Below are 24,223 nucleotides of genomic sequence, written 5' to 3'. Positions count from 1 at the left end.
GTGCCATTTGAGGGTCACTGTGAACTCGTGTTTGTTTTTTTTTAATGCAGTGTATTTTAATTCTCCACTCACTGTCTTGTTTTATGCTCAAATTGTCCCAATGTGGCCAAGGGGAGCCCTTTAGGGCCAGCTTCTGGGTCCTGTTGACAGGACCCTGTTAGTCTCGTAGGTCTTCCTTGCCTTCTGGTGTCAGGTGCCCCAGGCCCAGCGGGGACAAGCCATGTCTCCAAGGAGCCTTGTCCCCTTTAGCAACCCTCTGTGGGTGTTTGAAACTGCCATCTACACATGACAGGAGCCCCAGCAGGGCAGAGGCCAGACCTGCGGGTCTCCCAGCCGGCTGCTTGTGTGCAGGCCCAGAGGCCATGGCCAGAGCGTTCCCACCACGCTGCCGTTCCCCAGCGCCTCTTGTTGGATATAAAGTTTTTTAAAAACCCAACATTTTCTTTAAACCCGCGTTATCTCACAGCTACCTCTTATCTGCGTCTCCGGCCCCAGCACTTTGTGCCCGACCTGCAGTGCGTGCCTTCAGTGTTTGACTCGACTGGTCTGTCAGAAAGGCCAGCACGAAGGCTCCGTGTAAATGACATTGTGCCGAGCCTTCCCTAAGCAGAAATCAGTGTGCACGCCCACCCTCGGCTCCTGACCCGGAGGCACCGGGCCCTGTGCTGCCCCTGGGCCTGTGCGGGCTCCTCATGGCTGGCGTGTGTGCATGCGTGTGCGCGTGCATGCGTGTGTGGACCCAGCTCCCCTCCATGCTGCTGAGGGGGTGTTTTGTAAAAGCATAACTTGCTGTGGCTCCCAGGCACCACGTGGATCCTGGGCCAAAGTGTCTGCAGGGAATAGTCGCTGACGGGGACCCCTGCCCGCCCCCGCAGCTCAGGAACGGTAACAGGGTCCCGCTGTCTTTGCTCCGCAGCAGCTGGTTTGCGGTGAAAGCCTTTGTAGGAAACTGTTGCATTCCCGGCCTTGTCAGCTGTGAACCTGTTAGGAGCGTCTTTTCAGGGCGTGACAAGGCTCCCTCCGTTCTCCCTGGCCTGTCTGGCGCCCGGCCGGCCACTGGGTGGAGCTCCGCGCACACGCCCGCGTGCAGAGGCCAGAGCACATTTGACCTGGAAAGTAGATCCGAGTCACGTGTCCTACTGTAACGTAAAACCACACGTTCTCGATTTCACCGAGTTTTGCACATTAGTATCTTATGTCGTGGGTTCAAATAAGGCTAATGGTGGACAGGCCCAGAAGAGCTGCTGGGCAGTAGCTGTGGAATGTCCCTGCCCCCTTTCTTCAGGAAACAGTCACTGAGACATAGTTTACACAAGTGACGTGAGAGCTCAGGTTTTAAGTGTCCAGTTCAAGGAGCTTTGACAGATGCGTACACCTGTGTCACCCACACCTCGACCGAGACGTGGGACGTTTCCATCATTCCACAAGGTTCCTTTGTGCCCTCCCCTACCACAGGTGCAGGCCTGTCCTGGAACTCTGCAGATGCAGGATCCTGGTGGGCACCGTGTCTGGGGGCTTTGGGTTCCTCCACCGTCGAGAGCAGGCCATGATCTGCTGACCTCGTCCCCTGTTGGGGGACAAAGGCTGGCATCCAGTTTGGGGCCCTGGTGAATCAAGCTGCCGAGGATGCTGTGTGGACACGCGTTTTCGTTTCTCCTGGGTGAGTTCCAGAAGTGGAACAAACCCTGCTTGTTTGGTCTTACAAGGAGCTGCCCACGCGCCTGGGCCTCCCGTAGGGGAGGAGCTGCAGGCTCGTGACCGGTGCTTTTTCTTCCTGACACTCGGCTCCCGTGTGCCTGCCTCCCCCCTTGTTCACACAGACGCTCACCCCGCCCCGCAGGCCGTCCTGCATGCCGGGGAGGGGCTGTGCCCTAAAGTGGGACCTGGCTCACACACTCTTAGAGGCCAGGAGGGCCGTCTCCAGAAACAAGCCTCCCTGGGGCCCGAGAGGACCTGGGAGTCGTGGGCACGGGCCTTCTTCCTCGGCAGCTGTCCCCGGGGGCTTCGGCTTCCCCGCATCGCCAGGGGCGAAGGGTCCCTGCGGGTCCTCCACGACTCTCAGTCCCTCCACAAGCCAGGACGCCTGGGCCAAGGGAGGGCCGGGGTCTGCGTCTGCGCAGTGACATGGGTAAGGGTGGGCTCTGGGGCCGTCCCCTAAGCTTCGAGCTTCCATTCTCCTACCTGTGAAAACAGGGTGATTTCACCCACCTCTCAGGGCAGTTAGTGCTGTGTTGAGGGTTACGAGGAGCTTGAGGTGCAGTGCCTGGCACCCCATGGACACTCCACGTCCCCCATTCTGTCTGTCCTTGGCCATTCCAGCCTCTCCACAGCTCGGCAGTGGCCAGGCTGGTTCCTACACCCACACTGGACGTTCCCACTGATGGCCTCAAACCATTCTCATCATTTAACCAAAAGCCATGGATGGTTCCCTTTGGGGGGCACCCCAGTTTGTTCTGGGGATACAGTTAGGAGTCTGCGTTCTTGTGAGCCTGCTCTGTGACCAGGTCTCTTCCTGTCGGCAGCAGCACCTGGCACACACCTCCAGGTGCCCTCTGTCGTGGAACCTCGGCTCCTCTTGTGCTGGTTTAATTCTCGCCGTAACTCCATAGATGCCTGTCGAGAAGTGATAACCTGAGCTCGCAATTACCGAGCACATCCAGGTACCTTGTGCTGTCTAGGAATGATCCACTCGATTTTCACAGCTGCCCCATTTTCCCGAGGAGGAAAGGGGCCAGAGAAGCTAAGAAGTTGCCCCAGGCCACACAGCAGGTAACAGACACAGATGTGAGCACTGGTGGTCCCATGAGCCCCCGAGAGCTGGCCGAGTGGCTTCTGCCAGCACCGGGCAGCACTGTTGTGTCTCTGCATTAAAGTTAGTCGTCCGGGCCCTGGGCGACCTGGACAGCCTCCTGTGCTGGCACCTGCTTCCTGTGGAGATCAGAACGTGTGCCTGCCCCTCAGTTCCTGCCCTGCCCTGCACTCTGTGTCCCTTAGGGACTTGGGTCTGGAGTTGTGTCCCCGAGTCACCTGTGCACTTTCTGGATGTCCCCCACTCGACGGCCGACAGACGTGCAGTTTCTCCAAACTCCACTCTTGGTGAGGACACAGACAGGTGGGCGCCCGTGCTGCTTCAGGCATGAAGGTTGTGGGACATCAGAGGTGTCGCTGAAACAACGGCTCCGTCCCTTAAATCCTGCTGTTCTTGCGGTGCCCTTGGCCTCCTTCCCCCCGGGAAGAACGGGGTTTTCTGAGGTGTCTGTCTTCTGAGAACTTTGCAGAAATCTTGCCCACTTCCCTGTTATGCGGCCAGGGCTTGTCCTTCGGTTGACAAGGAAATGGAGGGGAGGACACAGGTCAGGAGCCAATGGTGAGGGCTTTTGTCCAGAATATTCAAGAAGCAGCTCAAATCAGCTGAAACACAGGCAGAGCACCTGAAGAAGTGCTTCAGAGAGCGAAGGTACAGACGGCCAATGGCGAGAAGGGCCTCGGCCCTGTAACAGCTGGGGATTGCCTCCACGCTCCCACCGTGTAGGCAGAAAGATGAACAACGCCAAGGGTTGGTGAGGACGAGGAGCTGGCGTGCTGGTGCTCTGCTCCTGGGAGTGCACACCTGTAGCCGCTTTGGGAAGCAGGTAGGCGTGTGTGCAAGGTTGAAGGTGTGTGCCCCGACCCAGCACTTCAGTCCCGGGAGAGCACCATTCACACCAGCCCGAAGTTGGGAACAACCCAGATGTCCACAAACAACAGATAAATTGTGATACAGTCTATGGGATGCTAGACAGCAGTAAAAAATGGCATCAAGTCTAACACAGGCCAAAGTGTGCCCCGTTTGTAAGGGACACACAGTTAGACAGCCTCGTCGGTGAGCAACACAAACGCCAAGATGGTGGGTACCAGGCCGAGACGTGCAGCCCAGCCGCCTCCACAGCGTCTTCACAGACCAAGCCCATTTCTAAGGGCTTATCCCTTCCGAGCCCCTGACACCTTTGCATCTTGCTGGAGAAGCCAGGGGCCCACTCTTTCTGGCTGGGCTCAGTTGGGAGTGTTTTGGGACTGTGCTCATTTCTGTGCACCAGCTCCTGAAAGGCCTTGGCAAACCAGAGTCTAGTGGTGGCTGAGCAGGTGCCAGCAGCAGTCTGCAAATGTCATTGGATGCAAGACTGGAGGAGCCAGAGAAGAGAACGCAGGGAAACTGGTTAGAGCTCTCTCTGCAGCCGCCTGGCCTAAGGGTGCTACCCTGCTCTGCCCCCCGGGCCAGCTGGGCTCGGTCTGTTCCTGGTCTGCACGTGGGGTAACATTGGACCGTCCTCGTGGTGGTGGAGACCGAGGGTGCTGAATGCACTAGTGCATGGCCGGCTGTGGAGGGCTGAAGGAGCACACCCAGTGCTGCTTCTGAGGGTGACGCGCCCGCTCATGTCTCTGGGTCTCTAATGGGGCCAGCGTGGGGAAGAGGGAGTATCCTGGCCCCGTAGCTTCAGAAGGAAACGCAGCATCAGCAGGTGGGAGTCCCAGAGTGGTGGATTCCAGCTCCAGGTGGTGGAGACCCTGGGGTTAGGACCCAGGCTGAAGACGGTTGGGAGCCGCTGGCAGGCTCTGGGAGGGATCCCCCAGCCTGGCGAGGAGCGGGCTCCCAGTGTGGTTATCCCACTCCTGCGGTTCCTAGTGGGGTCAGGGAAGGCCAGGCAGCAGGACGACACGGTTGGCCGTGTGCTGGTGACGACGGGCTAACATGGGGATGCAGCTCACTAGTCTGTTTCTCTATGCGTCGGTTCCTTGATAGAAACCTAAAAAACCAACCCTGCAGATTCTCTGAATGGGAATAACCTTACCTTGAGTCGAGTGGCAGGGGGCCTTCAGGTCTCCATCCTGGGCTTTGCTCACGGCAGCCTGAGCTGCGTCGAGAGGAGGGTTGAGAACAGTCGACACCCAGACTCCCGTCTGACACACAGACAAGTTCAAGAAAATACGGCAGGCTCATAACAGTTCTTTAAACTGCACGTTCTTTATTCACACAAAGTGGATTGTTTGAATTACTTCATTCCTGGGTGATTCACTTATTCATTTCTCACATTTATCAAGTGCTTACTGTGTGCAAAGCAACGTTAACCAGTGGCGAGACGGCCCCTCTTGCAGAGGGTGGGTGACAGACGAACGGCTCCCACGGGACCCCCCCTGGAGCCACCAGGACACCCGCCGTCTGCTCTCCCCGAAGCCCGCGGGCTGCAGTCAGTAGTTTTAAACTTTGTGTTCTCAGGGAAGAGGAGCATCTGCAGGAGTGGGGGGCTGCTCCTGGACTCGCCCCCGAGGCTGACCACTGGCACGTGTCTGAGCCCGAGCCCTGGGTCACCAGCAAGGACTGCCGGTCACAGGGCAGCAGCAGGCGCGGGGCCCGCATGGAACAGAACGATGGTGGCTAATCGACAGGACTCTGGCACGGAGGAGCTGCAGGGAGGGGAGTAAGGGTGCTGAGACTCTCGTTATGGGGGAAATACCAGTTTCATGGTACTTCTGTGCTGTTTTCTGATATACATCACACACCCCTGGACATGCACATTTTAAGAATTCAGAAATTGGATCATAGGTATCAAATAATTTAATAGCCTTCAAATGTGTATGTTTTTTCTTCAGCAGCTGCTTCTTTCTCTTATTTACAGAACTTCAGGCAAACAGGTGCAGCCCCTGGGGCAGGATTAACAGATTAGAAACGAGAAGGCCCCCAAATTTTCCAACGTGGTTTTAAATTCAAGAATTTGGCATGTAATTTAACTTCTCAGTAATTTATTTCTGGTTTATCCTTTGTCAGGTGATTTTTAGAAAGGAACATATATTTGTTGATTTCTTGATCTATCTGCCACAATTAGCAATAGATCCAGTTTCCTATAATAAATTTTATAACCTTCGTTAAGTAAACCCAAGATTAAACTCACCTTTTGGAATCTTTTAAAGAAAGAAGCATCTCAAGGTAGATGAGTTTTTGTAGATTAACAAAAATAAGAGCATTAATTTTAAAATTATAACAGTCAAGAAGTGTGGGTAGCAAAATCAGTGACTTTGGAACATAAACTGAAAAACTTTTATCCTGGTATCTTGTAAACTCACTTGAAGAAATACAGGATTGGTCAATTTAAAAAGTTAGGACTGAGTTCACAGTCTACCTTGGCTTTTTCCAGATAGCTCCTCATTCTTCTCTGAGTAGCTCAAAATCCTGTCCATTTTTTTGGCAATGTGGCAGAAGTACTGAGAATCAGACATCCCGGGGAAGTAAGAGAAATGCCAGTCCCAGACGAATTTGGCCCAAGAACGCCCATGGGCCCATGTTGGGTTAGTGGCCGAGCTGTCCCAGCGGGAAGGGGAGGGCGGAGGCACAGGCGCCTGGGTTTGACCCTCGTGGGAGATGGGACCCCAGGCATAGCGTCAGCAGTGCAGGGTCTCAGTTAGAGACGAGGGTCTGCACCGGGCTTGTGCTCCACTGGGAAGAGCCGACCAGGCTGCCAACGTGTCCCTGGGACCCCTCTGTCACCAGCAGAGGTGGGCACTGGACAGGGGGCGGGGCAGAGAAATGCATGGCTGCCCCAGCACGACCCTCCCAGGCCCCCAGAGACTAGCTGGCCAGTTTGCAACCAAAGCCACGGAGCGATGGGAAAGAAACAAGTGAGTTTAGGCTGCCGCCTCCATCTGGGGACGACGGCGGGGCTGCGGGGTCTCGGCCGTGGGCAGAGACCAGTGCCTCTGCTCTGTGCTTTCAGAATTGCGCCGTTCCCAGGAGCTTTGTCCTGGAGCAAGGGATCAGCAAGGACAGGAGTCTGTCCATTTTAAACCCGACTTCGCCACCACAGACCAGCCCACCCACCAGATCCCGTGCCCCTAAGGGCACCAGGCTCTGGGAGGGAGACCTTGGCCTGACCTTGGCCCCAGGTCTGCTCGGCCAGCTGGGAACCACAGACTGAGCAGCAGCCGTGTCGAAGTCAGAGTCCCTTGCTGTGCTGGGGACTCTGGAACCACACTTGTCACCCCGTCAGCCAACACCAGGGTTCCCAAGGGGGCACCGACACGGGACCCCCTGCCTTGCAGCCCTGGGCTCATTCCTCAGAGAAACGGACTCTCCACAGGGCCGTGTGCTTGAGGAGTCGGGGTCAGGCCTGAGGCTTTCAGGGCTTGAGGGGAAATCCTGGCACACCTGGCAACCGGGACAGCAGAGGGGTGGCTGAGCCCTTAAGTGGGAACAGCACATTCACCAACAGACGCAACCCAGGAGCTTCTGTCATTCACCCTGAGCTTTCCTGGCGAGGAAGCAGACAGCTCCACAGAAGCTGTCTAGTGTCAGCCGCCAGGGGCAGGGGGACCAGGGCCCTGGCATCCAGTGTATCATCACGATTCTGCACAGGCAGACTCGACTGGGGCACAGCGTCCTGGAGGGGTGGTAAAATGACAGCTGGCCAGTGGGCTAAATTCTCCAAGAGACTAGGACCAGGTGGGGTGGTTCCCCCGTGTGGCATGCCCCAGAGAGCCACCCTTATCCTGGGGGCCAGGTGTGCCAGAACTCAGAGGCCGTCAGGCGGGCAGAAGTTAGGATGCTGTGTACACTGTGTCTTATGGAACATGGGGGCTGGGGCGCCCCGTAATCCCACTCATCTCCCCTCAGCAAGGTGCCCTCGGGGCACTCAGGCCAGGGCGTGCTGCCAAATGAATTTGCTGCAAACCTGGGGAGGGAAATCTTTGTTTTTAGAGCTTTTTGGGTTTCGGAATTGGGGATCAGAGGGTTGCAGGCCTGTGATTTAATCATAAAGGCTCGGGCTGGTGTGGAGAAAAGGAGGTTCTTTCATTCCCACGTGTTTGAAGTAGATGTCTGCAGAACGCAGGGTGGCAGAAGGATCTAGGTTGACGGAGGGCCCTCCGCTGGCGCAGACGTGGTGGGAGGGAGGGGGCTGCGGCTCCTGCACCCCCCCCACCCCCGTGTTTACCTTCCTCCTGACGCCCACCCAGCTCCTCCCGGTGAAACAGGCCCAGCTTAGGTCCCCTGCAGTGTCAGTTAACGAGGACCCAACAGGTGTCGATGACATTTCGTTCTCAGGGAGCCGGGATGCCTCCTGTGGCCCCCACTCTGGACCAGACGCCAGAGGGTACTCAGCCCCCCAGATCTCCCCACTGGGCAGCCCCTTCCAGCGTTTGTGGGTTTTCCTTCAGTTTATTTATCTTTAGTTTCGGGTGCCCTCTGGGGAGTGATCTGGAAGGACAGATCGATACTGAACACAAGTCAGCGGACGCTCCCGGAAGGGCAGCCGAGGCTGCAGGTGCGCTGAGTGGGCGAGCTGTGAGCGCTACTTGACTGCTCCCGGTGATGACAGCCGCGTCTTGGACTCCTCCTTCCTCTCTGACATGTCCTGACACTCCCCTGCATGTGACGCGGGCCGGTTCTCGGAGGCCTGTCCTCAGTGCCCCGTGCAGCCCCAGCCTCCTCCACAAACCACAAACCAACTCCTCGGGAGCACAGCCACCCACCCAGTCCGATGTGCGTGTTCTTTTGTATTGTTTCCTCCATTTTCATACTTCGTGACTCTGCTATCAAATATCTCTTTATAAACAAACAAAAAAAATAAGGGGGGAATCAAGTATTTTAACACTAGAAACAAAGCATAAATACTGGCTTTAACTTTCCATCCCGTTGTGTAGGAAGCCCAACGTGGAGGAGCCTGAAGGTAGTAGGTTGGTGAGGGTGCGGCCCTGAATGTCGCGTGGGAGAGTACAGTTTGTCTGTACACCAGGCACCTGTTGCCTTGAACAGCACGGCCATGGCCTTTTTTGGAAAAACCCGGAGAACTTGAAGAGAACGGGCCTCGTCCTGTTCTTGCCTCAGCGCTCTCCACTGGGAGAGCAGCAGCGTGCCCATGACAAAGTGCTGCATCCAGGCGAGATGCGGCCACCTCCCCCCAGGACTTGGGACCCGGGAGGGAGGGGGCGACGGGCTGGGGCTCGGTGCCTGCACACTGTGCCTCCAGGGCGCGCACCGGGGCACCTGTCGGCTGGCCCCGCAGTGGGCACTGGCGGTGGCCCCCAGGACCGGCACTCAGGGCGGCCGTGCCCGCGGAGCTGCCGTCTACGCCGACCGCTGCTGTGCCCCGGCGTGGTCCACAGAGCAGTTCTGGTGCCTGCAGTGCATCTTCTTTATCAGCCGCTGGAGTTTGCTGGGGAAGTTTCTGTTCATGTAGCGGTAAAGCAGCGGCATCACGGGGCTGCTGGAGAAGGCCAACAGTCGCGACAAATCCTTGGCGAAGAGCAGTATCCCCAGGTCGTGCCCGTCCACGGGCTTCCCCCGAGCGGTGAGGAGCGTGTGCCCCAGGAGGGTCAGGTAGTGTGGCGTCCAGAGGCCAAACTGTGTGCACACGGTGGCCACCAGCAGCCTGTGCACCGAGGGGTCCAGCCTCCCTGCATCCTGGTCGAGGGGCGTGTCCTCCTTCCGGATCCGCGAGATGAGCACGAGGGCGTAGAGCACGGCCATGGCGGGCACCAGGTACCCAATGAACACCAGGATGGCGTCGGCGGCCTCGGCGTTCTGCATCCTGGAGCACTCGACGATCCTGGCCGCCACGTGGCTGCAGATGTAGAACAGCAGGGAGGAGAAGCTGGTGAGCAGCGCCCCGCCCCAGACGAAGCCGCACACATGCCTGGTGTTGTAGACGCTGGACATGTAGGTGCGCGGCAGGGCCCGCTCGATGTAGCAGTCCAGGCAGAGCAGGGCCGTGGAGTACATGGTCACCAGCGAGCAGACGTTGAACAGCACCAGCAGCGTGACGTGGACCTCGCTGCTGAAGCCCCACAGTGCCCACCCGGAGGCCATGGGGCCCAGCAGGTGCACGGGCGCCAGGGCGCTGAGGACCAGGCCTGCCACGGCCATGTTCACGAAGTAGACATCGGGCATGGTCATGCTGCTCTGGTCGCACAGGTTCACCAGGACCAGCAGGGCGTTGTAGCCCAGGCCGACCGGGACGCCAACAACGAGGCAGAGCAGGGAGAGGACGGACAGGACCAGGTGGGAGTGCGGGCAGAGGAGCTGGTCCTCGCCCCTGCCCGTGCCGTTGAGCACGCCACAGCTCCACATGGCGCAGCCGGGCTCTGTGGGGAAAGCAGCAGAGAGTGAGTCATCTCCTTGAGCAGAACCCCCGCCTCCGAGGCCTTCGGAAATGCAGAGGGGGCACGGGACAAAGCCCCTCCCCTAGGCCAGCACAGAAGCCATCAGGAGTGACGGCCCTCTAGAAAGGAACCTGTCCCCAGGGTGTGCACTCTGCAAGCAAAGCGGCCTTAAGTCCTGAGCTGGGCCACTTTGTGCCAGAAGGGTCACAAGGCTGTGGTCATCTCGACGGCCACGGCAAGCCCCTTGAGCCTGTTCCCAAGGAGAAGCTGAGCCGCGGCACCTCGTCCAGGACACTCGGGGAGGCTCTCCCACAGGCGCTGCGCCCCCTCCTGCATCCCAGCCAGGGTGGGCCCCAACCTGCTCGCCTCCTCGGGTTCAGGGGCTTCTCTCCACCAGAGGGGTGCTCTGCGGGCCCCTGCTGCCCTGGCCCAGGAGCCCCCGGGGGGTGCGGGTCCAGGGGAGGACCTGCCTGGCCGCCCCCCATTTCAGCCTCTTCACTCAGCAGTGGGATGAAAGGACAGACTGCCCACGAGGGCATGGCCGGTCGGCCCTCGGGCTGTAACGCACGTGCGGCCACAGGCCTTTTGGTGACAGGTAGTGACTCAGCCAAGGCCAGAGGGGCCTGTCCTGGCGGGAGGAGTGGACCTCCCCCTTGCCCAGCCACTCTGCCTGTCAGCCCCTCCACCACTGCCACTCAGGAACGCAGGCTTCCGCCAGCAAGGCTGCCAGCCCACCTGGATGCATTCCTGCCTCCCTGCATCAACCCGGACCCTGCACAGCGCGCGTGGGAACCGCATGGTCCCTCTGCCCTGCCCCCTACACCTGTGTCTGGTGGCCAGAAACCCACCTGGTCTCTCTCATACCTCCTGGGCAGCACTGGAATGCTGCACGTGAGCCCCATAAGTGGGCGTGGGTGCACACGTGTGAGCAGCCGAACCAAGCTCTGTGTGCATGACCCACAGTGTGCCGGGGTGAGTGGCAGGCGCTAAGCCAGGTGGCAGGGATCCTGCCTTCTGAGAAGGGCTGTGTGGCCCATGGGACTGGAGGCCTGGCCATCCTGTGCCACCTGGTACCTTGGTCCTGTAGGCTGTCTCAAAGTGAAGAAACGCACCCAGACCCCTCTCAGCCTGGCAGTTCCTGGGGTGGACGAGTGGGAGATGACCTGCCCGGTGCTGGCGCTGCAACGGTGGGTGTGGGCAGGTGGCCCTGCTCCCCGTACCCCCCTCCACCGACCTTGGAGCCGCGCAGATGGAGTGGGAGACCGTGGCTGCGGCGAGTCGGTGAGACCCCGAGTGGGGCCGGGCAGGTGGGGGCGCCACGTAGGGAAGAGCAGACATTCCTCAGAAACGTCAGTTCTTTGGAGGAAAACCTCACGTTCCAACGGCCTTGGGCTCAGCAGACCTGTGCCCAGGACGAGGAGACATCCTCGCGGCTCACACAGCCGTCTGTCTCCCAGGCTCCAGGGCGCCGTGAGGAGCCAGCCCGCCCCCGGGAGGAGGCGGAGCCAGGCCTGCAGCACCCTGCCTGGTGGGACGCGAACATGGGGAAAGGGGAACAAGCCGAGTCACCCATCAATTCCCGACCGTCCGCGTGGCCCGCCGCCATGCTGGGTGCTGGGCTCACAGCGGCGAGGGAGGGGAGCGTCTGCCACCGCGGGGCTCGGCCAGCATGCGCGGGTCAGCGGCGGTGGGCAGTGACGAAGGAAACGGGGCCGGCTGCTCTGGCAGCATCGTCAGTCACGACGGGCGGGCTGGGGCTGTGGGAATTCCCACTCCAGCGTGGACGGGAGGGACACCGTGTTTGTGGCAACGTTGTGCAACCCTAACAAGTGCCACCCGGCAGGCTTGGATGACATGCAGCAGGTGGGAAGGATGCAGGCCCTGCTGGCGAGGCGCTGGCGGCTTTGCCCACATGTGCCACCGCGTCACTCAGAAGCATGTACTCCCCCGGCGGGCACTCTGCACCCCGGAGGCTGTGTTCCAGGGACAAGGAGGGAGCACCCGGCAGGTGGTGCAATCCCGGGAGGCCGGCGGGTCCAAGCCAGCCCCCCCCGGCAGGGGCTCCCTCGGGAAGCTGTGGTCTCCCCGTGAGCTGGGGAGGAGTCCTTCTCTGTCGTCCTTTAGCTGACTGAACGTCCGGTTTCCGTTCTCCTGGGTCTCCTTCCTGGTCTAATGCCGTCTCCTCCCACGGTGTGTCTGTCCGTCTGCTCAAGGCTCCTCCCTGCTGAGCTGCGGGTTTGAGGGTGACTGGGGGGTGGGAGCTGGGGCCCACGGTCGTGGGATGCTGGTCCACCAGACCTCCTGGCCTCAAGTCCCCAGGAAACACTGTGGCCACAGTAGACGTTTTTCACTCCAGGGCACCCTGTCCGCACCGTGACCAGCCCGCGGCCAGATACCCCTCTGGTCTGGCCTTGCCCAGATTGCCTCACGTCCAAGGGCCCCTAGAGTCCGCCTGAGACGTGCCCACCCATTCTCATCTTCAAGTCTCTTCCTTACATGGGGACAGAAAGGGTGGGGGTCAGCCCCTGGACACAAGGGCCCTCTGCCGTCGCCAGGACAGGCGCTCGTGTGGGGTATCTGCCAGCAAGGAAGGCCGTGTGCCCTCTGCGCCCGCCATCACAGCCCTGGCCCGGGCACCCAGGGAGACATGCTCTCGGCCCCACAACCCTGTTCTCTAGGTCCTGCCCTGTCAGTTTCCCTTTCACTTCACCGGGTAAGGGCTCGTCCTGTGTGGCGCTGGCATTGGCTTGCCCGGCGCCTCCTCCCGAGTTCCCAGCACACCGCCAGGCGGGCAGCGCCAAGCCGTGGCCCTTACCTTCACTCCACATCCCCCATGTCTCTGCCTGCACCGTGGGCCCCGTCAGGAAGCGACGCTGCAGCAGAGGCACCAGGGAGGGCCCGGGTGCTTCTCCGGAGCCCACAGCCTCCTTATCAGCAGGAGCCGGGCAGTGCGGCTTCCTGTGCATGTGTGAGCCGTGGCGCACGCGCCGTGCCCAGTGTGGAAGCGCACCACTTGTTTTTCCTCTAGTAAATTGCTCACAAAGTCTCTGCCTGGCTTGGCAGGCTCGGCGGCCCCTCCCTATCTCTGTTTACAGCCAGTTTCAAGAAACAAGGGCTGTGCCTGGAGGGGCCGGCGCCGGGGATCAGGCATGCTCTCACCCTCCGGCTCTCCGCCCGGGGGGCACCCGCTGCTCTGTCCAGCCATGCTGGCACCTCCCTCGGCTTCCCTGCCCCATCCAGGAGCCGTGGGGTCAGTCTGGCCAAGCCTTGCCCAGTCCAGAGGCCAGTCCCCGTGCTCAGCGTGGGGGCAGGGTCAATCAGCTCCGTTTCTCCCTTGAAGAGTGCACCGAGCAGACGTTTGTCTGTGGAGATGAAGGGCAGGAAGCTGGGCCTCCCAGAGACTGCCATGGAGAGAGAGCAGTCGGGCGGCTGTCACTCGAGCACCGAGCACAGAGAGCCCTTGGACGGCCCGGCCATGGCTGAGGGCGGGCGGGCAGGCTCTGAGCATCGCCGTGCTGTGTGGCCATCAACGCGGACGGAAGGGGCCAAGCTGGCCGCGAAGCCGAGCGCTCCTCTAGGGGAGGGCTTCATCCGAGGACAGAGCTGCGGGCAGGCCCGTTTGTCCTCCAGCCGTGCCCCCCGCCCCCCCTCCCCCCCCCCAGGCACGGGGCCGAGGGAGCTGCTGCCTGGACTGCCAATGGCCCGCCGCGGGGGCAGCAGGGGCGCAGAAAGGGCAGCCAGCGAGCGGCCCGAGTTGGGTGAGAACTGCTGGATTCTTGGGCAGTCGTCATGTGGAATAAAATCTGTGTCGAATTTCCTTGTGCGTTCACATGTGCGTGTGTCCCTGGCTCACGCCGCCTGAGAGGAGCTGTGTGCGTGCGCATGAACCGCCCCCACATAGACGGGAGAGCGACCAACGTCAGCGCCGGGTTTCAGATGGGAAACCCACTTGAGGTTTTCTCTGCCGGCAGCTTACAAATGCAGGATTCATAAACTTTATTTCACGCGCTTGAGTTAGCTTCTGTGCGCAGTTTTCTTACACGTCAATTACAAGGACAGTTTTGATGTCAAATCCAGGTTATGAGTTAAAGGTACCAATTTTCATCCGTTTTCGGTCAGTCTGAAAGCAACACCCTTTTTTGTTCCAGCATTCTTCCTGGAGGCACCCATCTCTCCAGGGGCCACTGAGAGATGTGGGAGCAAAGGGCCCCCGTCAGAGGAGCTGCTTTGTTTTGCAGACATGAGTGTCTGGCATTTTCTAAAGTGGGGAGTGTTCATTCTCGTCCATGTAAGGTTGAAGGGTGAGCAGTGTGGGAGAGAAGGAAACAGTGGGGGCAGAGGGCCAGGAGCAGATCGGTGACGTCACCCCTGCGGGGGTCATGTCACCAGGACACACAGACCTTCCGGCCCAGGTGCCTGGAGATGGGCTTGTCCGAGATGGGCAGCGCCACAGCGCTCGTCAGTCCTACAGCCAGGCGTTTGTGGACGTGGGTCCAAGCACTCTCTCCGTGGAGCCAGTTCACTGTCGTGTGCATGGCACAGTGTGCACGGACAGGAAGCAGACGGAAGTGCTCCGAAGGCCGGAGCAGTGGCTGCACCCATGGCTCCACTTGGGGCTCGGCCTGCACCCCCCGAAGTGCCGTGCAGCTGTGGGTCTGGAGAGAACAGGCGAGGTGGTGGCAGGAAGTGTCCCACCTGCCGGAGCCGCGAGGCAGCTGGTGAACGGCGCTCCAGTCTTGCAGCTGGTTGCCCTCATCACGGCGTGGGTGTTCCAGAGAACGTGGTGGGGGTCGTGCTGTCCTGCCCTGTCCTGTCCTGGTGCTGCTCCTGCAGGATGGCCCCTACCTGTCCTCCTGCCCCCGAGCCTGCTGTCTTGGCCACAGAGGGGCCTCTGTGGGGGCTGGTCCCATTTCCTTGAGGTCACCCCATTTCCCTTTGTGCACTCCGGTTCTGCGAGGCCAGGAACCTGGGGACAGAGACTTCCCACTTGGCCCCCTGGGGACGCGGCAGGGCCTGAGAACAATGGTTTGGCTACTTCCCTCTGGCACAGGCCTCGGCCGCCCGCCGCCTTTCCAGTTAGCCGGCTCTGCTCACTTCCTTCATGAGAATGAGGAACTTGGAACGCAGTTGGTGCAGATGCTGGTGCCAGGAGGGGCCCCCTCTGCTGAGAAGAAGCCCGGCCTGGGGCGAGGCCCTCCTGCAGAACCTCGATGGGCCAACACGGCGCACGGGGCACCCCACATTCTCCCCAAATGGCAGCATTAATAATCCAAGTTTTGGGGGTCCCGTCACCTGCTGCGTCCCCTCAGTGGAAGGAGTTAGGGTCGGCGAGGAGCCCAGTGGGCCTCTCGTCCAGGCTGGCCTTAGGAACAGGTCAGTCCCGTCACCACACCCTATCCCGGGCCCCTCCTGGACACCTCCTGCTCAGAGCTGTCCACCTCTGCCTGCCTGCGCTGCCCACAGAGCTTGCCCTCTGCTCCTGGACCTGCCCTCCCCTTCCCCGTGCCCTGGAGCCCCTCCTGCCCACTTCCTCCCACCTGACCAGCCCCCTGGCGCTGCTTTGACCCACCTCTCCCATGCCTGCCTCCAGGCTCACCCCGGCTGGCGTGGCCACCTTCTTCCCGTTCTCATCGCCGCCTCTCCCCCATGATTCCCCCGGGACTGGTACCCACTTGTGGCGTCCACCCAGGTCCTGCGTCAGTGCCCACAGCTATAGCTCGTCCACAGCCCCCTCTCCAGACCAGGCACCAGGAATGGCCCGACCTCCTGTCCTCCCCTCTCCACAGGGCTGCTCGAGTCCCTCCGTGGGTTCCCACTCCTGCCAGCCTGCTGTCTCACCTCGGTGGGGTCCTGGTTCTGCCTGGTTGGGGTCCCAGCCGCCTCCCAGGACAGCTTTTCTGAGCCAGAAACCCTTACTGACCTCACTCTACTGAGCCCAAGGAACATAGATGTGGCTGCGGGCTGACTCAGCGTGTGCCATGTCCGCAGGCAGACGGCGCAGAGTCCATCAGCTCCCTGCCTCGGGTCTTCCTGGGCAGAGATGCCGCACGTGCCCGCGAGGCCCTGGCCGCATGCGTCTGAGCTTGCTTCTGCTCTGCAGCGTGTTCTCTGAGCCCGGTCTGCAGACAGCCTTGTCCACACAGCAGGGGCACACTGGGCACAGACAGGCGTGTTCCTGCTGGGTTCCAGGGCTCCAGCAGCGGGAGTGCGCAGCCTGGTCAACTGCTCAGCCAGGAGCGGGCTGGGCTGTGGCCCCGGGCCTCTGTGGAGACACAGTGATGGCCCGGCGGGAGGGAGCGGGCCCACTTCTTCGGGTGCTGAACATCTTGGCTGAGAGAGAAGAATGAGGGACCGCTGGGGTTGTCTTATCATCTTATCCTGTTTTCCTGTAAAAGGACTCATTAACCATCTTAAGGTGACTCACACGCCCTCTCTTTCTTTCTGAGGGTTGTTTGTTTGTTTTCTGATTACTCTCGTGAAGAAGAAAACCTCCACACGGGCAAGTTTGCAGTGCCCGCCCCCGGGCCAGCCCAGGCGTGTGACCAGTCCTGTTGGATGGGATAGAGCGGAGCAGGTGGTTCCAGGCCTGTGGGGCCAGCAGGGGACAGGAGAGACAACAGCGGACCAGAGCAGCTCAGCTACAGGAGGGCGCTGGACGCCAGGCCAGGCCTCAGAGGGCACGCTGGCCTGAGAAGCACGAGCAGAAGCAAGCGCCCTGATGCAGGCGAGCCCTTCGGCAACTCAGAACCCTGCCCTGATGCCCGAGCAGCTCTTGGGGTCTCTTGCCTCTTTTCCTCCAAGCCTGGCTGCACGCACATCACAGGGCGACCTAGGGAGAGGCTTGAGGTCAAAGGTGACTTTCTCCTACAGAGGAGTCCGAGAGGACCAGGCCGTCGAGCCACTGTCCGGGGCCCGAGGCTCCTGGCCTCGCGGTTTGGAGTTTCTTCCTCATGAGTGTGAAGTGCAGGCGCTCCGACCCCCCGGCCCGCACACTGCCTGTGGTGCCGGGGCCGCGCAGAGCCTCTGCAGGGAGCACAGCTGCGGCCAGCTCTGCAGCACAGGGGTGGCCTCGCCCTCAGAGGAGGGCTTGGCTGAGGCTCGCAAGGCCGGATCGTCCTGGTCCGAAAAGCTGGAGTCCCATTTGTGGCACTTGGCGAACGGCACTGCCAGCAGGCCTCTTTGCTGGCTTGTGGGACGACCTCAGCCCACCCGGTCAGCAAGGCCTGGTGACGCAGCAGCCGCCTCTGACAGGCCTAACGAGGCTCAGCGAGAGGCCGTGGTGGTGTGGCAGTGGCTCTCTGTGCACCCACGGGGAGGGCCTATGGACGGAGCTCTTTGGGGCTCCCAGTCCCAGCCCAGTTTCTAATGACTTAGCTGCTGCAGAGCTTCCTCTCCTGGATCCTCGACTGGGGCCAGCAGTCACTCATTACAAATATGTTCTTGTGCATAAAAAGCAAAGTAGTTTTCTTCCAAGACACCCTCTGGACTCCAGCAATTATTTTTCACAAAGATGCTCTCCTCCACTTGCCAATTTCCATCCTGGGAGGGCTCTCGGCCGCCTCCCAGTGCTGCTGCATGTGCCCTCCAGCTGGGCCTCTCCGTCTCTGTGGCTCAGGAGGCTCCTCGGCAGGGTTACAGGCTCTCACGTGGATGCTGAAGACGTCTGCTCCAGGCTCACAGTGTGGAGAACTTGGAGAAGCCAGAGAGGAAACCCAGGATGCTGCCTCCAGACCTGGAGGCCCGAGAGAAGAGGCTCTCTGTGGAAGCACAGTGGGTCTGGCACTGGCCAAACCCTCCAGGCAGCTCTCCTTGCCAGCCTGGAAATCCGTGGGAGCATCTGCCCGGGTCAGATGGTTTCTTGCTCTGCCCTGGGCCCTGAGCAGGGGTTTGGCATCTCTGGTTTCTCCCTCGTTGGTGCCTGCAAGCCCCTTGGCATGCCGCCTCCTTAGGAGTTGCCCAGCAGACAGCCCTGAGGCCTGGCCAGCATGCTGAGCACCAGGTTAGCAGGCCAGAGAGTCCCTCCCTGTTCCAGGAGCAGGCACAGCACGGCCCCGCACTGCAGCACCGTGGCTGGCCATGAGTCAGCATGCCGGGCAGAAAGGGCCCTGCGGGACACAGGTTTAGGGTGGAGGCCTGCACAGGGGCAGCCAGGCCACAGGAGAGATGAGCTGACTGGAAAGCTGGCCACACAGACAGGCCACGCCTCTGCCCAGCAGCCTGAGGAGCCCTGAAAGAGCAGGAAGGCCGGGGCATCTGAGCAGCAGGCATGGCAGCTCTCCCTGGCCATCAGGAGGGGTGCTGTCCATAGCTGCTGCAGGCCTGGGCGACAGACTGGAGCAGATGGGGACAGGTGCATGGCAGCTGCCCTCCCACAGGGCTCCATGCTTGGGGACAGTGTGGCCCAGGGTTGCAGGTCACAGGACCCTGCTATGCCATGGCAGCATAACAAGACAGCACCGGCCCTCAGTCGTTTTCCTTCTTGGAGAAAGCGGCTCTGACCCCAGGCCCCGCCTTGACCCCTGGCCTAACTCATTCTGCCCCATGCGAACCTTACCGGGAACCTTAGAACTCCATAATAAACGAGGCTGCTTTTGCAAAAGCTCGCACCTGCCGGCAGCAGAGAGAACTGAGTTGGTGACCACGCGAACTGGCATAAAATGCTGCAAGGAAAACTCCACGTCCCACTTAGTTTCGCGGAGTCTCCACGTGGTTAGGAATCTGGGCCCTGGAGCCGGCTGCCGGGTCGCCATCCCAGGCTCGCTCTGACCGCTGGGTGGCTCTGGTCAGGCAGGTGACTTACTATCCTACTCTCCAGCTTAGGCAAATCCTTGTGAGACTGTTGGGAGGGATCATCCAGTCACGTAAAGCACAGAAGGGTGAGCCGCCGTTAGTTCCTGTGCTGGGATGACGAGGGTGGGGATCTTTATCTTCCAAATACCGGGACCTCAGAGGAAGCTGCCATGTGACCCTTCGCTCGGAATCCTTGACAACTGACACAGGGATGGAGGGGGCCCACGGGGAGGGGCGTGAGGACGTGAGCACCAGTCAAAGGCGAAGTGTCAGTGCTCCCGGGGAGGGGACCCCTCGCCGCGCCGTCAGATCCAGAGGCTTTGCAGAGCTTAAAGTCTTTGTGGTCGGGTTAGGGCTCTCGTACCGACGGCGGATTTCCTGGCGTTGCCCTGGTGTTAACTGGAGCAGACACACTCACTCCCCGCCTGCACCACGGCTCTCTCCGCACGGGGAACCAGCAAGGGGACGGGCTCCACGGGCCTGGCGCCTCTCGGCTCGTGGCTCGTGACACCATCGGAGACTCCTGCCCTTTCCGCCCAGCGGTTCCCGCTTTCCACTCACTGCCGGCCAGGACCACACGCCCCAGAGGCTGGCTGCTGGAAGCATTTTGAAGCAAGACGTCGGCGTCTTTCTTCCTATGCCTTTTTAGAGAGGAGCCCAAAATGGTATAAAACAGCCTGACAAAAGTGAATGTCTGTAAGCAGCTAAAATGAACTTTGCTAAAATCCAGGGCTGAGGTAAAGGGTAACAGGCTGAAGTGACGAGAGAGCAGGCTGCTGGGGTGATGGGCGGGCCACACCCCTGGAATCCTGTGTGTGCACACGTGTGAGTGTGCACGGGCACACACAGCCGGCTGAAACGGAAAACCAGCAGAGAGGAACCCTCCCGTTCCAGGGTAGCTGAACTGGTTTCACTGAAACCTTTTACTTCCTCGCCTCTGTGAATCAGGAAATTCTATCCCCTGGTGCTCAGGGCCCATCAGAGCTGGGCCTGCCACTCTCGCCCGGGATGAGGGGGACCCACTCAGGTCCACGGCTGCCTTCTCACCAGCGTCTCTGCGCACGCTGATCCCCGGCCTCAAGGGCCCTTCCTTGCTTCTCACTGACTCGGCAAACTTGAAGCACCCGTGGAGTTCTGTTTTGGGCATCGGCGCCGGGGCCCCTACCTGCGCACTGGCTCCACACCCATGCCAGTCCTGCGTGTGCTCCCCCCGCTCCACGTGTGCCCCACACCTGGCTGGCCAACTGGGGAAGGGATGCCTCAGTGACGTCAGAGGCTCTCCCCCAGGGTGAGCCCCAGAGCCCCACTGCGACGAGGAAGAGCAGAGGGCGTGAGGGGCACTCCCTCTGGCACTTCAGGGACTGGGCTGTGGGCACAGGACCGTGAGGCCCGGCAGAGCATCCTGAATGGGCACAGTCGGCCTGGTGGACATCCCGGAGGCCGCTGAGTCCCATGAGACTCACCTTCACACGAATGTGCTAGAACCATCAGAACGCTTTGCAAAGGGCTCCTGTTTGTTTCCTTTGGTAATAACGGGCAGAGGCTTTAGCTGCAATTAACATCTCGCTGGGAGGAGCCAGACGCTCCGGAAAGGCTGGTGTTTTCCTAGGTTTCTGAGTAGACAGCTTACGCACACTGATAACTATCACAGGCCCTGTGCCCTCCCGGGGGTGATAAGAGACGGGCATTATGCGGATGGGCTGTTCGGAGTTTTGTGGTGTTTGCTTTCTATGGTGCTCAACTGCAGAGCAGTGAGAGTGGAGCGGGTGCCCCCGCTCAGATTGCAGACACACAGAGTGCGTCTCTCTCCACGGAGGAGACGGGCATGTCTGCAGCTCAGGAAGGGCCGGGGGACCGAGACCCAGCAGCTGGGGCCTCGCCAGTGGGCCAGCGGGACGCCTGCACCGGGCCGGGCTTCCTGTCCCTGGAAGAAGATGGGACAGGCTCTCTGTTCAGGGAGCACAGTTACTGGGGCTTTCTGTTCCCTGACTCACGTGGTCGAGGCGAGTGGCCCTCCAGGTGCACAGACCCGGCGAAAACAAACACAGGGACTCACTTAGAAATTCAAGAGCCGGCCTGAGAACAGGCCAAGTCTCCATCTCAGACTCTGGGCAGGCCTGGCACCCCTCGGGGCTCCGCACGCACCCCGGCTTTTAACTGGGTGTGCTCCTGCCTGGGTGGAGCTCAGAGCCGCGCATCTAGCACCGCCCCCCCCCCCCCTGTTCCTTCCCGGGAGGAACCAGCCGGGTATTCCGTCTGTCACATCTGGTCTAAGAGGAGCAGTTGCTCCCTCGCTTTGCTGGGTTCTCATTAAAAGCTCCTGGGCACGTGTGGGAGGAAAGGGACCCAGGGTGGCCCTGCTGGGGACAGAAAGGACACCTGGCCCATCTCGCCCGGGCCCTCTGCTGCCCGAGGGGTGTTCTGTCTACACATGGAGGCTCCCAGGACTGAGCTCTGCTCCCCGGCAGCATCCCATTTTGGCATCTCAAATTAGAAATCTCCAGACTGAGTCCCCTCTGGCGTTGTGGGGTCCTGGGCCCGTGAGACCCTGTGGACAGATGCAGCCCGAGCTGCCCAGTCACGTGTGTGGCTTTAGCCTTAGAGAGTTCAGGAGCCAGCAGCAAGCAAGGGGAAATAAGTGGGAAACCCTATCGAAGGAATGAGGAGCATGACTGTGTTGTGTGCCCTTGCACGGCAGCCTGATTCTCTGGGAGGTGACCCCCTCCTCCGGGGACTCGGGCCTGGTGTGCCATTCCATCGTTAAAGGCCAGGTGGCAGTTACGTTTTCAGAATTCCAAATGACAACCTAGGGGCTGCGCAGTGGAGGCAGCGTCCTCCAGGAGCTCCTTCCTCTCCCGTCCCAGAAGCAGCCTCTCCCTCTTCCTGTAAGTCACACAGGCAGACATCTTTGCAAGAATGTCGGTTCTTCCGTTATATAATAGGTATAATCGGTTTTACACCCTAACCTGAAACCCCACATGCACCCATGTTAGGTGGCTGGACCTTGCCTTTCTCTCATCAACCTGCCAGCGCTTTTGAATTACTGGGACACGAGTCCACACTGACCTCCACATTCTGTCCTCAAGCTGTGTTCCTCTGCCCTCGGGACGTTTCCATACTTTCTGGGGAGTCAGAGCACGGACCCCCAGCCAGACGCCCCTTAGCCACAGCTTCCTGCCGGTGACATGGGTCAGTGGGCTCTTGCCAAATGTGAGCCGCGGGGTTTAAAAGCCTGTCGTCTTTTTTTTTTTGGCCCTCCTCCTGGGTTTGCAGGGCTCTGAAGCCAGCTTCTGGCCACTTTGTCATTGAATGCCTCCTCTGTGAGATGCTGAGCACAGGGGAAGGGAGTGTCGTGCTGCATGGTGAAGATAAGAGCTGGCCACGAAAGGGGGAACGGAGCCCTCCAGCGAGGATGTGTCCAGTGACGGGCGATCAAATACGAAATTACCCTGAGGCTCTCGAGTCTGCACCCCAAAGACTGGTGGATCACCAACTCTGGGGCAGTGCCCAGCTAGAGAACCAACTTAACAAGTTCGTGATGGTAACTTGAGTTGGGTTTCTTGTCGCTGGCAGACAGGTGTTTCTGAGGCTGGGAGCCCTGCCTTCCTCGGAAGCTGTGAAGGAGCCTGTCCATGCCCAGGGGGTTTTACGCTTTATCAAGCGTCCATACAGTTAACCACAGACTTAGTATGTCCATTTAGATGTAGTTCCAGAACTTACTGAGAATTTCATAATCCTAAAAGGGGAGGGAAGCTATAACCGTGGTGCCCAGGAGAACACGAGCATCCGACGTGTCAACCAACCTGCTGTTCAGCCTGCTACGCGGGCAGCACATCGCAGCTGCCCCCGACAGGTTAATGACCGCGGGGCGGCGGCCTGGCCTGGCTGCCCTGCCGGGCGCGGCGCGGCCCGAGGTAGCCCTGCACGGGGACAGCGCCACGCACGGGGGACAGCGGACCCCAGGGGGACAGCACCCCCCACCCTGCACGGAGGACAGCGCTGCGCACCGGGGTGGCGCCCCCCACCCCCAGGGGACAGTGCCACCCCCAGGGGACAGCGCCCGGGCGGGGCCGAGGGACCCGAGAGCCCGAGTGTGCCCGGCCGACCCGACCCCAGCCCCGCGCCCACTCACCGCTCGCTGGGCCGCGGGCCGCGCTGTCGCCGCGGGGCGGGCGGCTCGGGCTCCGGGGACGCGGCGGGCTCACGGCGCGCGCCGCGCGGGGCCTGTGTACACACGTGACCGCCGCCCGCGGGGCCCCGCCCGTCCGTCCGCGGGGCCCCACCCCCGGCCGCTGGCCCCGCCCCCGGGTGGCGGGCTCGCTGGGACCCGGGGTCAGCGCGGGCAGCACCAGGCTCTGCGCCCGGGGCTCTGCCGGGGCCGGTCTTGCTGAGTCAGAGCGCGCTGCAATCTGCGGGGCGCAGAGCCCCCACCCCCGCCCCCAGGGTTGTAATCTAGGCCTTCCAGGTGCACCTGCTGCGCTCCCCAGAGTGTGGTGGCCGCGTCCCGATTCCCCGCCGCTTCCTCGTTTTAGGAATTTCTTTGTAAACTGAGCTGGCCGCAGGAGCCTGCTTAAAGAGACAGCGCGTTGTTTGCAGCCTGCTTGATTTTTGTTGTTACTGTTCTAATAAAATGTTGGGGAAGTTTAAAGAACAAGGCCGTTCGCTCTGCTGTCATTCTTGTGGTGTGATGGTAGCCCTAGCAGCACGTTCTGGCCCAGGAGCTAAGAACATTTCCTTCTGCAGATGGAAGTATGCAGCAGTAATGAGGACAGCAGCCACAGCTGACCTGAGCCTCGTGGTGCTCCCTGCCGTGCTCAGGGCTTCTCTGTGGGTCATCCTGCCTGACAGCATAGCTTCCTGACCACGGACTGGAGAAGGAAGTTGGGGGTCAACTGGGGGACCAGACTCCCTATGGTTGAAGGGCAAGGCAGAGTCACTCTCTGTCCAGGTCATTTGTAGACCCCTCGGACCCCCCCACACCCCCTTGGCCCTGGTGTCGAGACCTTAGCTTGCTCCTCAGTCCAACACCAAGTCCACATCACAGTGGGCTTCCTGCAATGGCTCATCTGCACTGAGCCAAGATCAGTCGTAGGTCGCCAGCACTGATGTCTAACAGCCAGGGAGGACTTACTGTGTGCCGGCTTCTGTTAGGCTCTCAGAACAACTCTCGAGGGATATACTCCCACGTCTCACCAAATCTAAGGCGCCGTTAATGCTCCGGACACCGCTATTTTATGGACCGCTAAAAACAAAACAGTCTGCCAATTATGTTCTGACACTCCCCGTTTTAAGAAGCATCCTGACT

General features: G+C 60.4%; 2 protein-coding genes across 10 annotated transcripts in view; one reads left to right on the top strand and one right to left on the bottom strand.

The window, feature by feature from the left end:
- Nucleotides 1–24,223, top strand: part of CHLSN (cholesin) — a 149,357-nt gene that overhangs the window by 81,162 nt on the left and 43,972 nt on the right. The window lies entirely within an intron of this gene.
- Nucleotides 4,984–23,193, bottom strand: GPR146 (G protein-coupled receptor 146). 5 transcript variants are annotated; one of them, XM_070567342.1, is made up of 3 exons: nucleotides 23,051–23,147; nucleotides 16,049–19,559; nucleotides 4,984–10,110 (listed from the first exon to the last, which is right to left on the bottom strand). In XM_070567342.1, exon 3 carries the CDS (start codon nucleotides 10,094–10,096, stop codon nucleotides 9,095–9,097), a length of 1,002 nt encoding a protein of 333 aa, XP_070423443.1. In that variant the 5' UTR covers nucleotides 10,097–10,110; nucleotides 16,049–19,559; nucleotides 23,051–23,147; the 3' UTR covers nucleotides 4,984–9,094. The 5 variants fall into 5 exon arrangements, with proteins under 5 accessions (XP_070423443.1, XP_070423441.1, XP_070423442.1 ...); XM_070567340.1 differs by lacking the exon at nucleotides 16,049–19,559 and having other exon boundaries at nucleotides 23,051–23,193; XM_070567341.1 differs by lacking the exon at nucleotides 23,051–23,147 and having other exon boundaries at nucleotides 16,049–19,595.

This window comes from Equus przewalskii, chromosome 12 (genome assembly GCF_037783145.1).
Source record: "Equus przewalskii isolate Varuska chromosome 12, EquPr2, whole genome shotgun sequence".
In the NCBI taxonomy this organism is placed as follows: domain Eukaryota; kingdom Metazoa; phylum Chordata; class Mammalia; order Perissodactyla; family Equidae; genus Equus; species Equus przewalskii.
This window is presented reverse-complemented; position numbering and strand designations above follow the sequence as displayed.

Bases quoted from the DNA above. Each gene is read 5' to 3' on its own strand.
- GPR146 (XM_008534306.2), bottom strand. From the start codon at position 13,094: ATGCACAGGAAGCCGCACTGCCCGGCTCCTGCTGATAAGGAGGCTGTG. The intron at 10,111-12,943 runs GTAAGGGCCACG...CTTTCCCCACAG, and splicing joins ATGGGGGATGTGGAGTGAAG to AGCCCGGCTGCGCCATGTGG.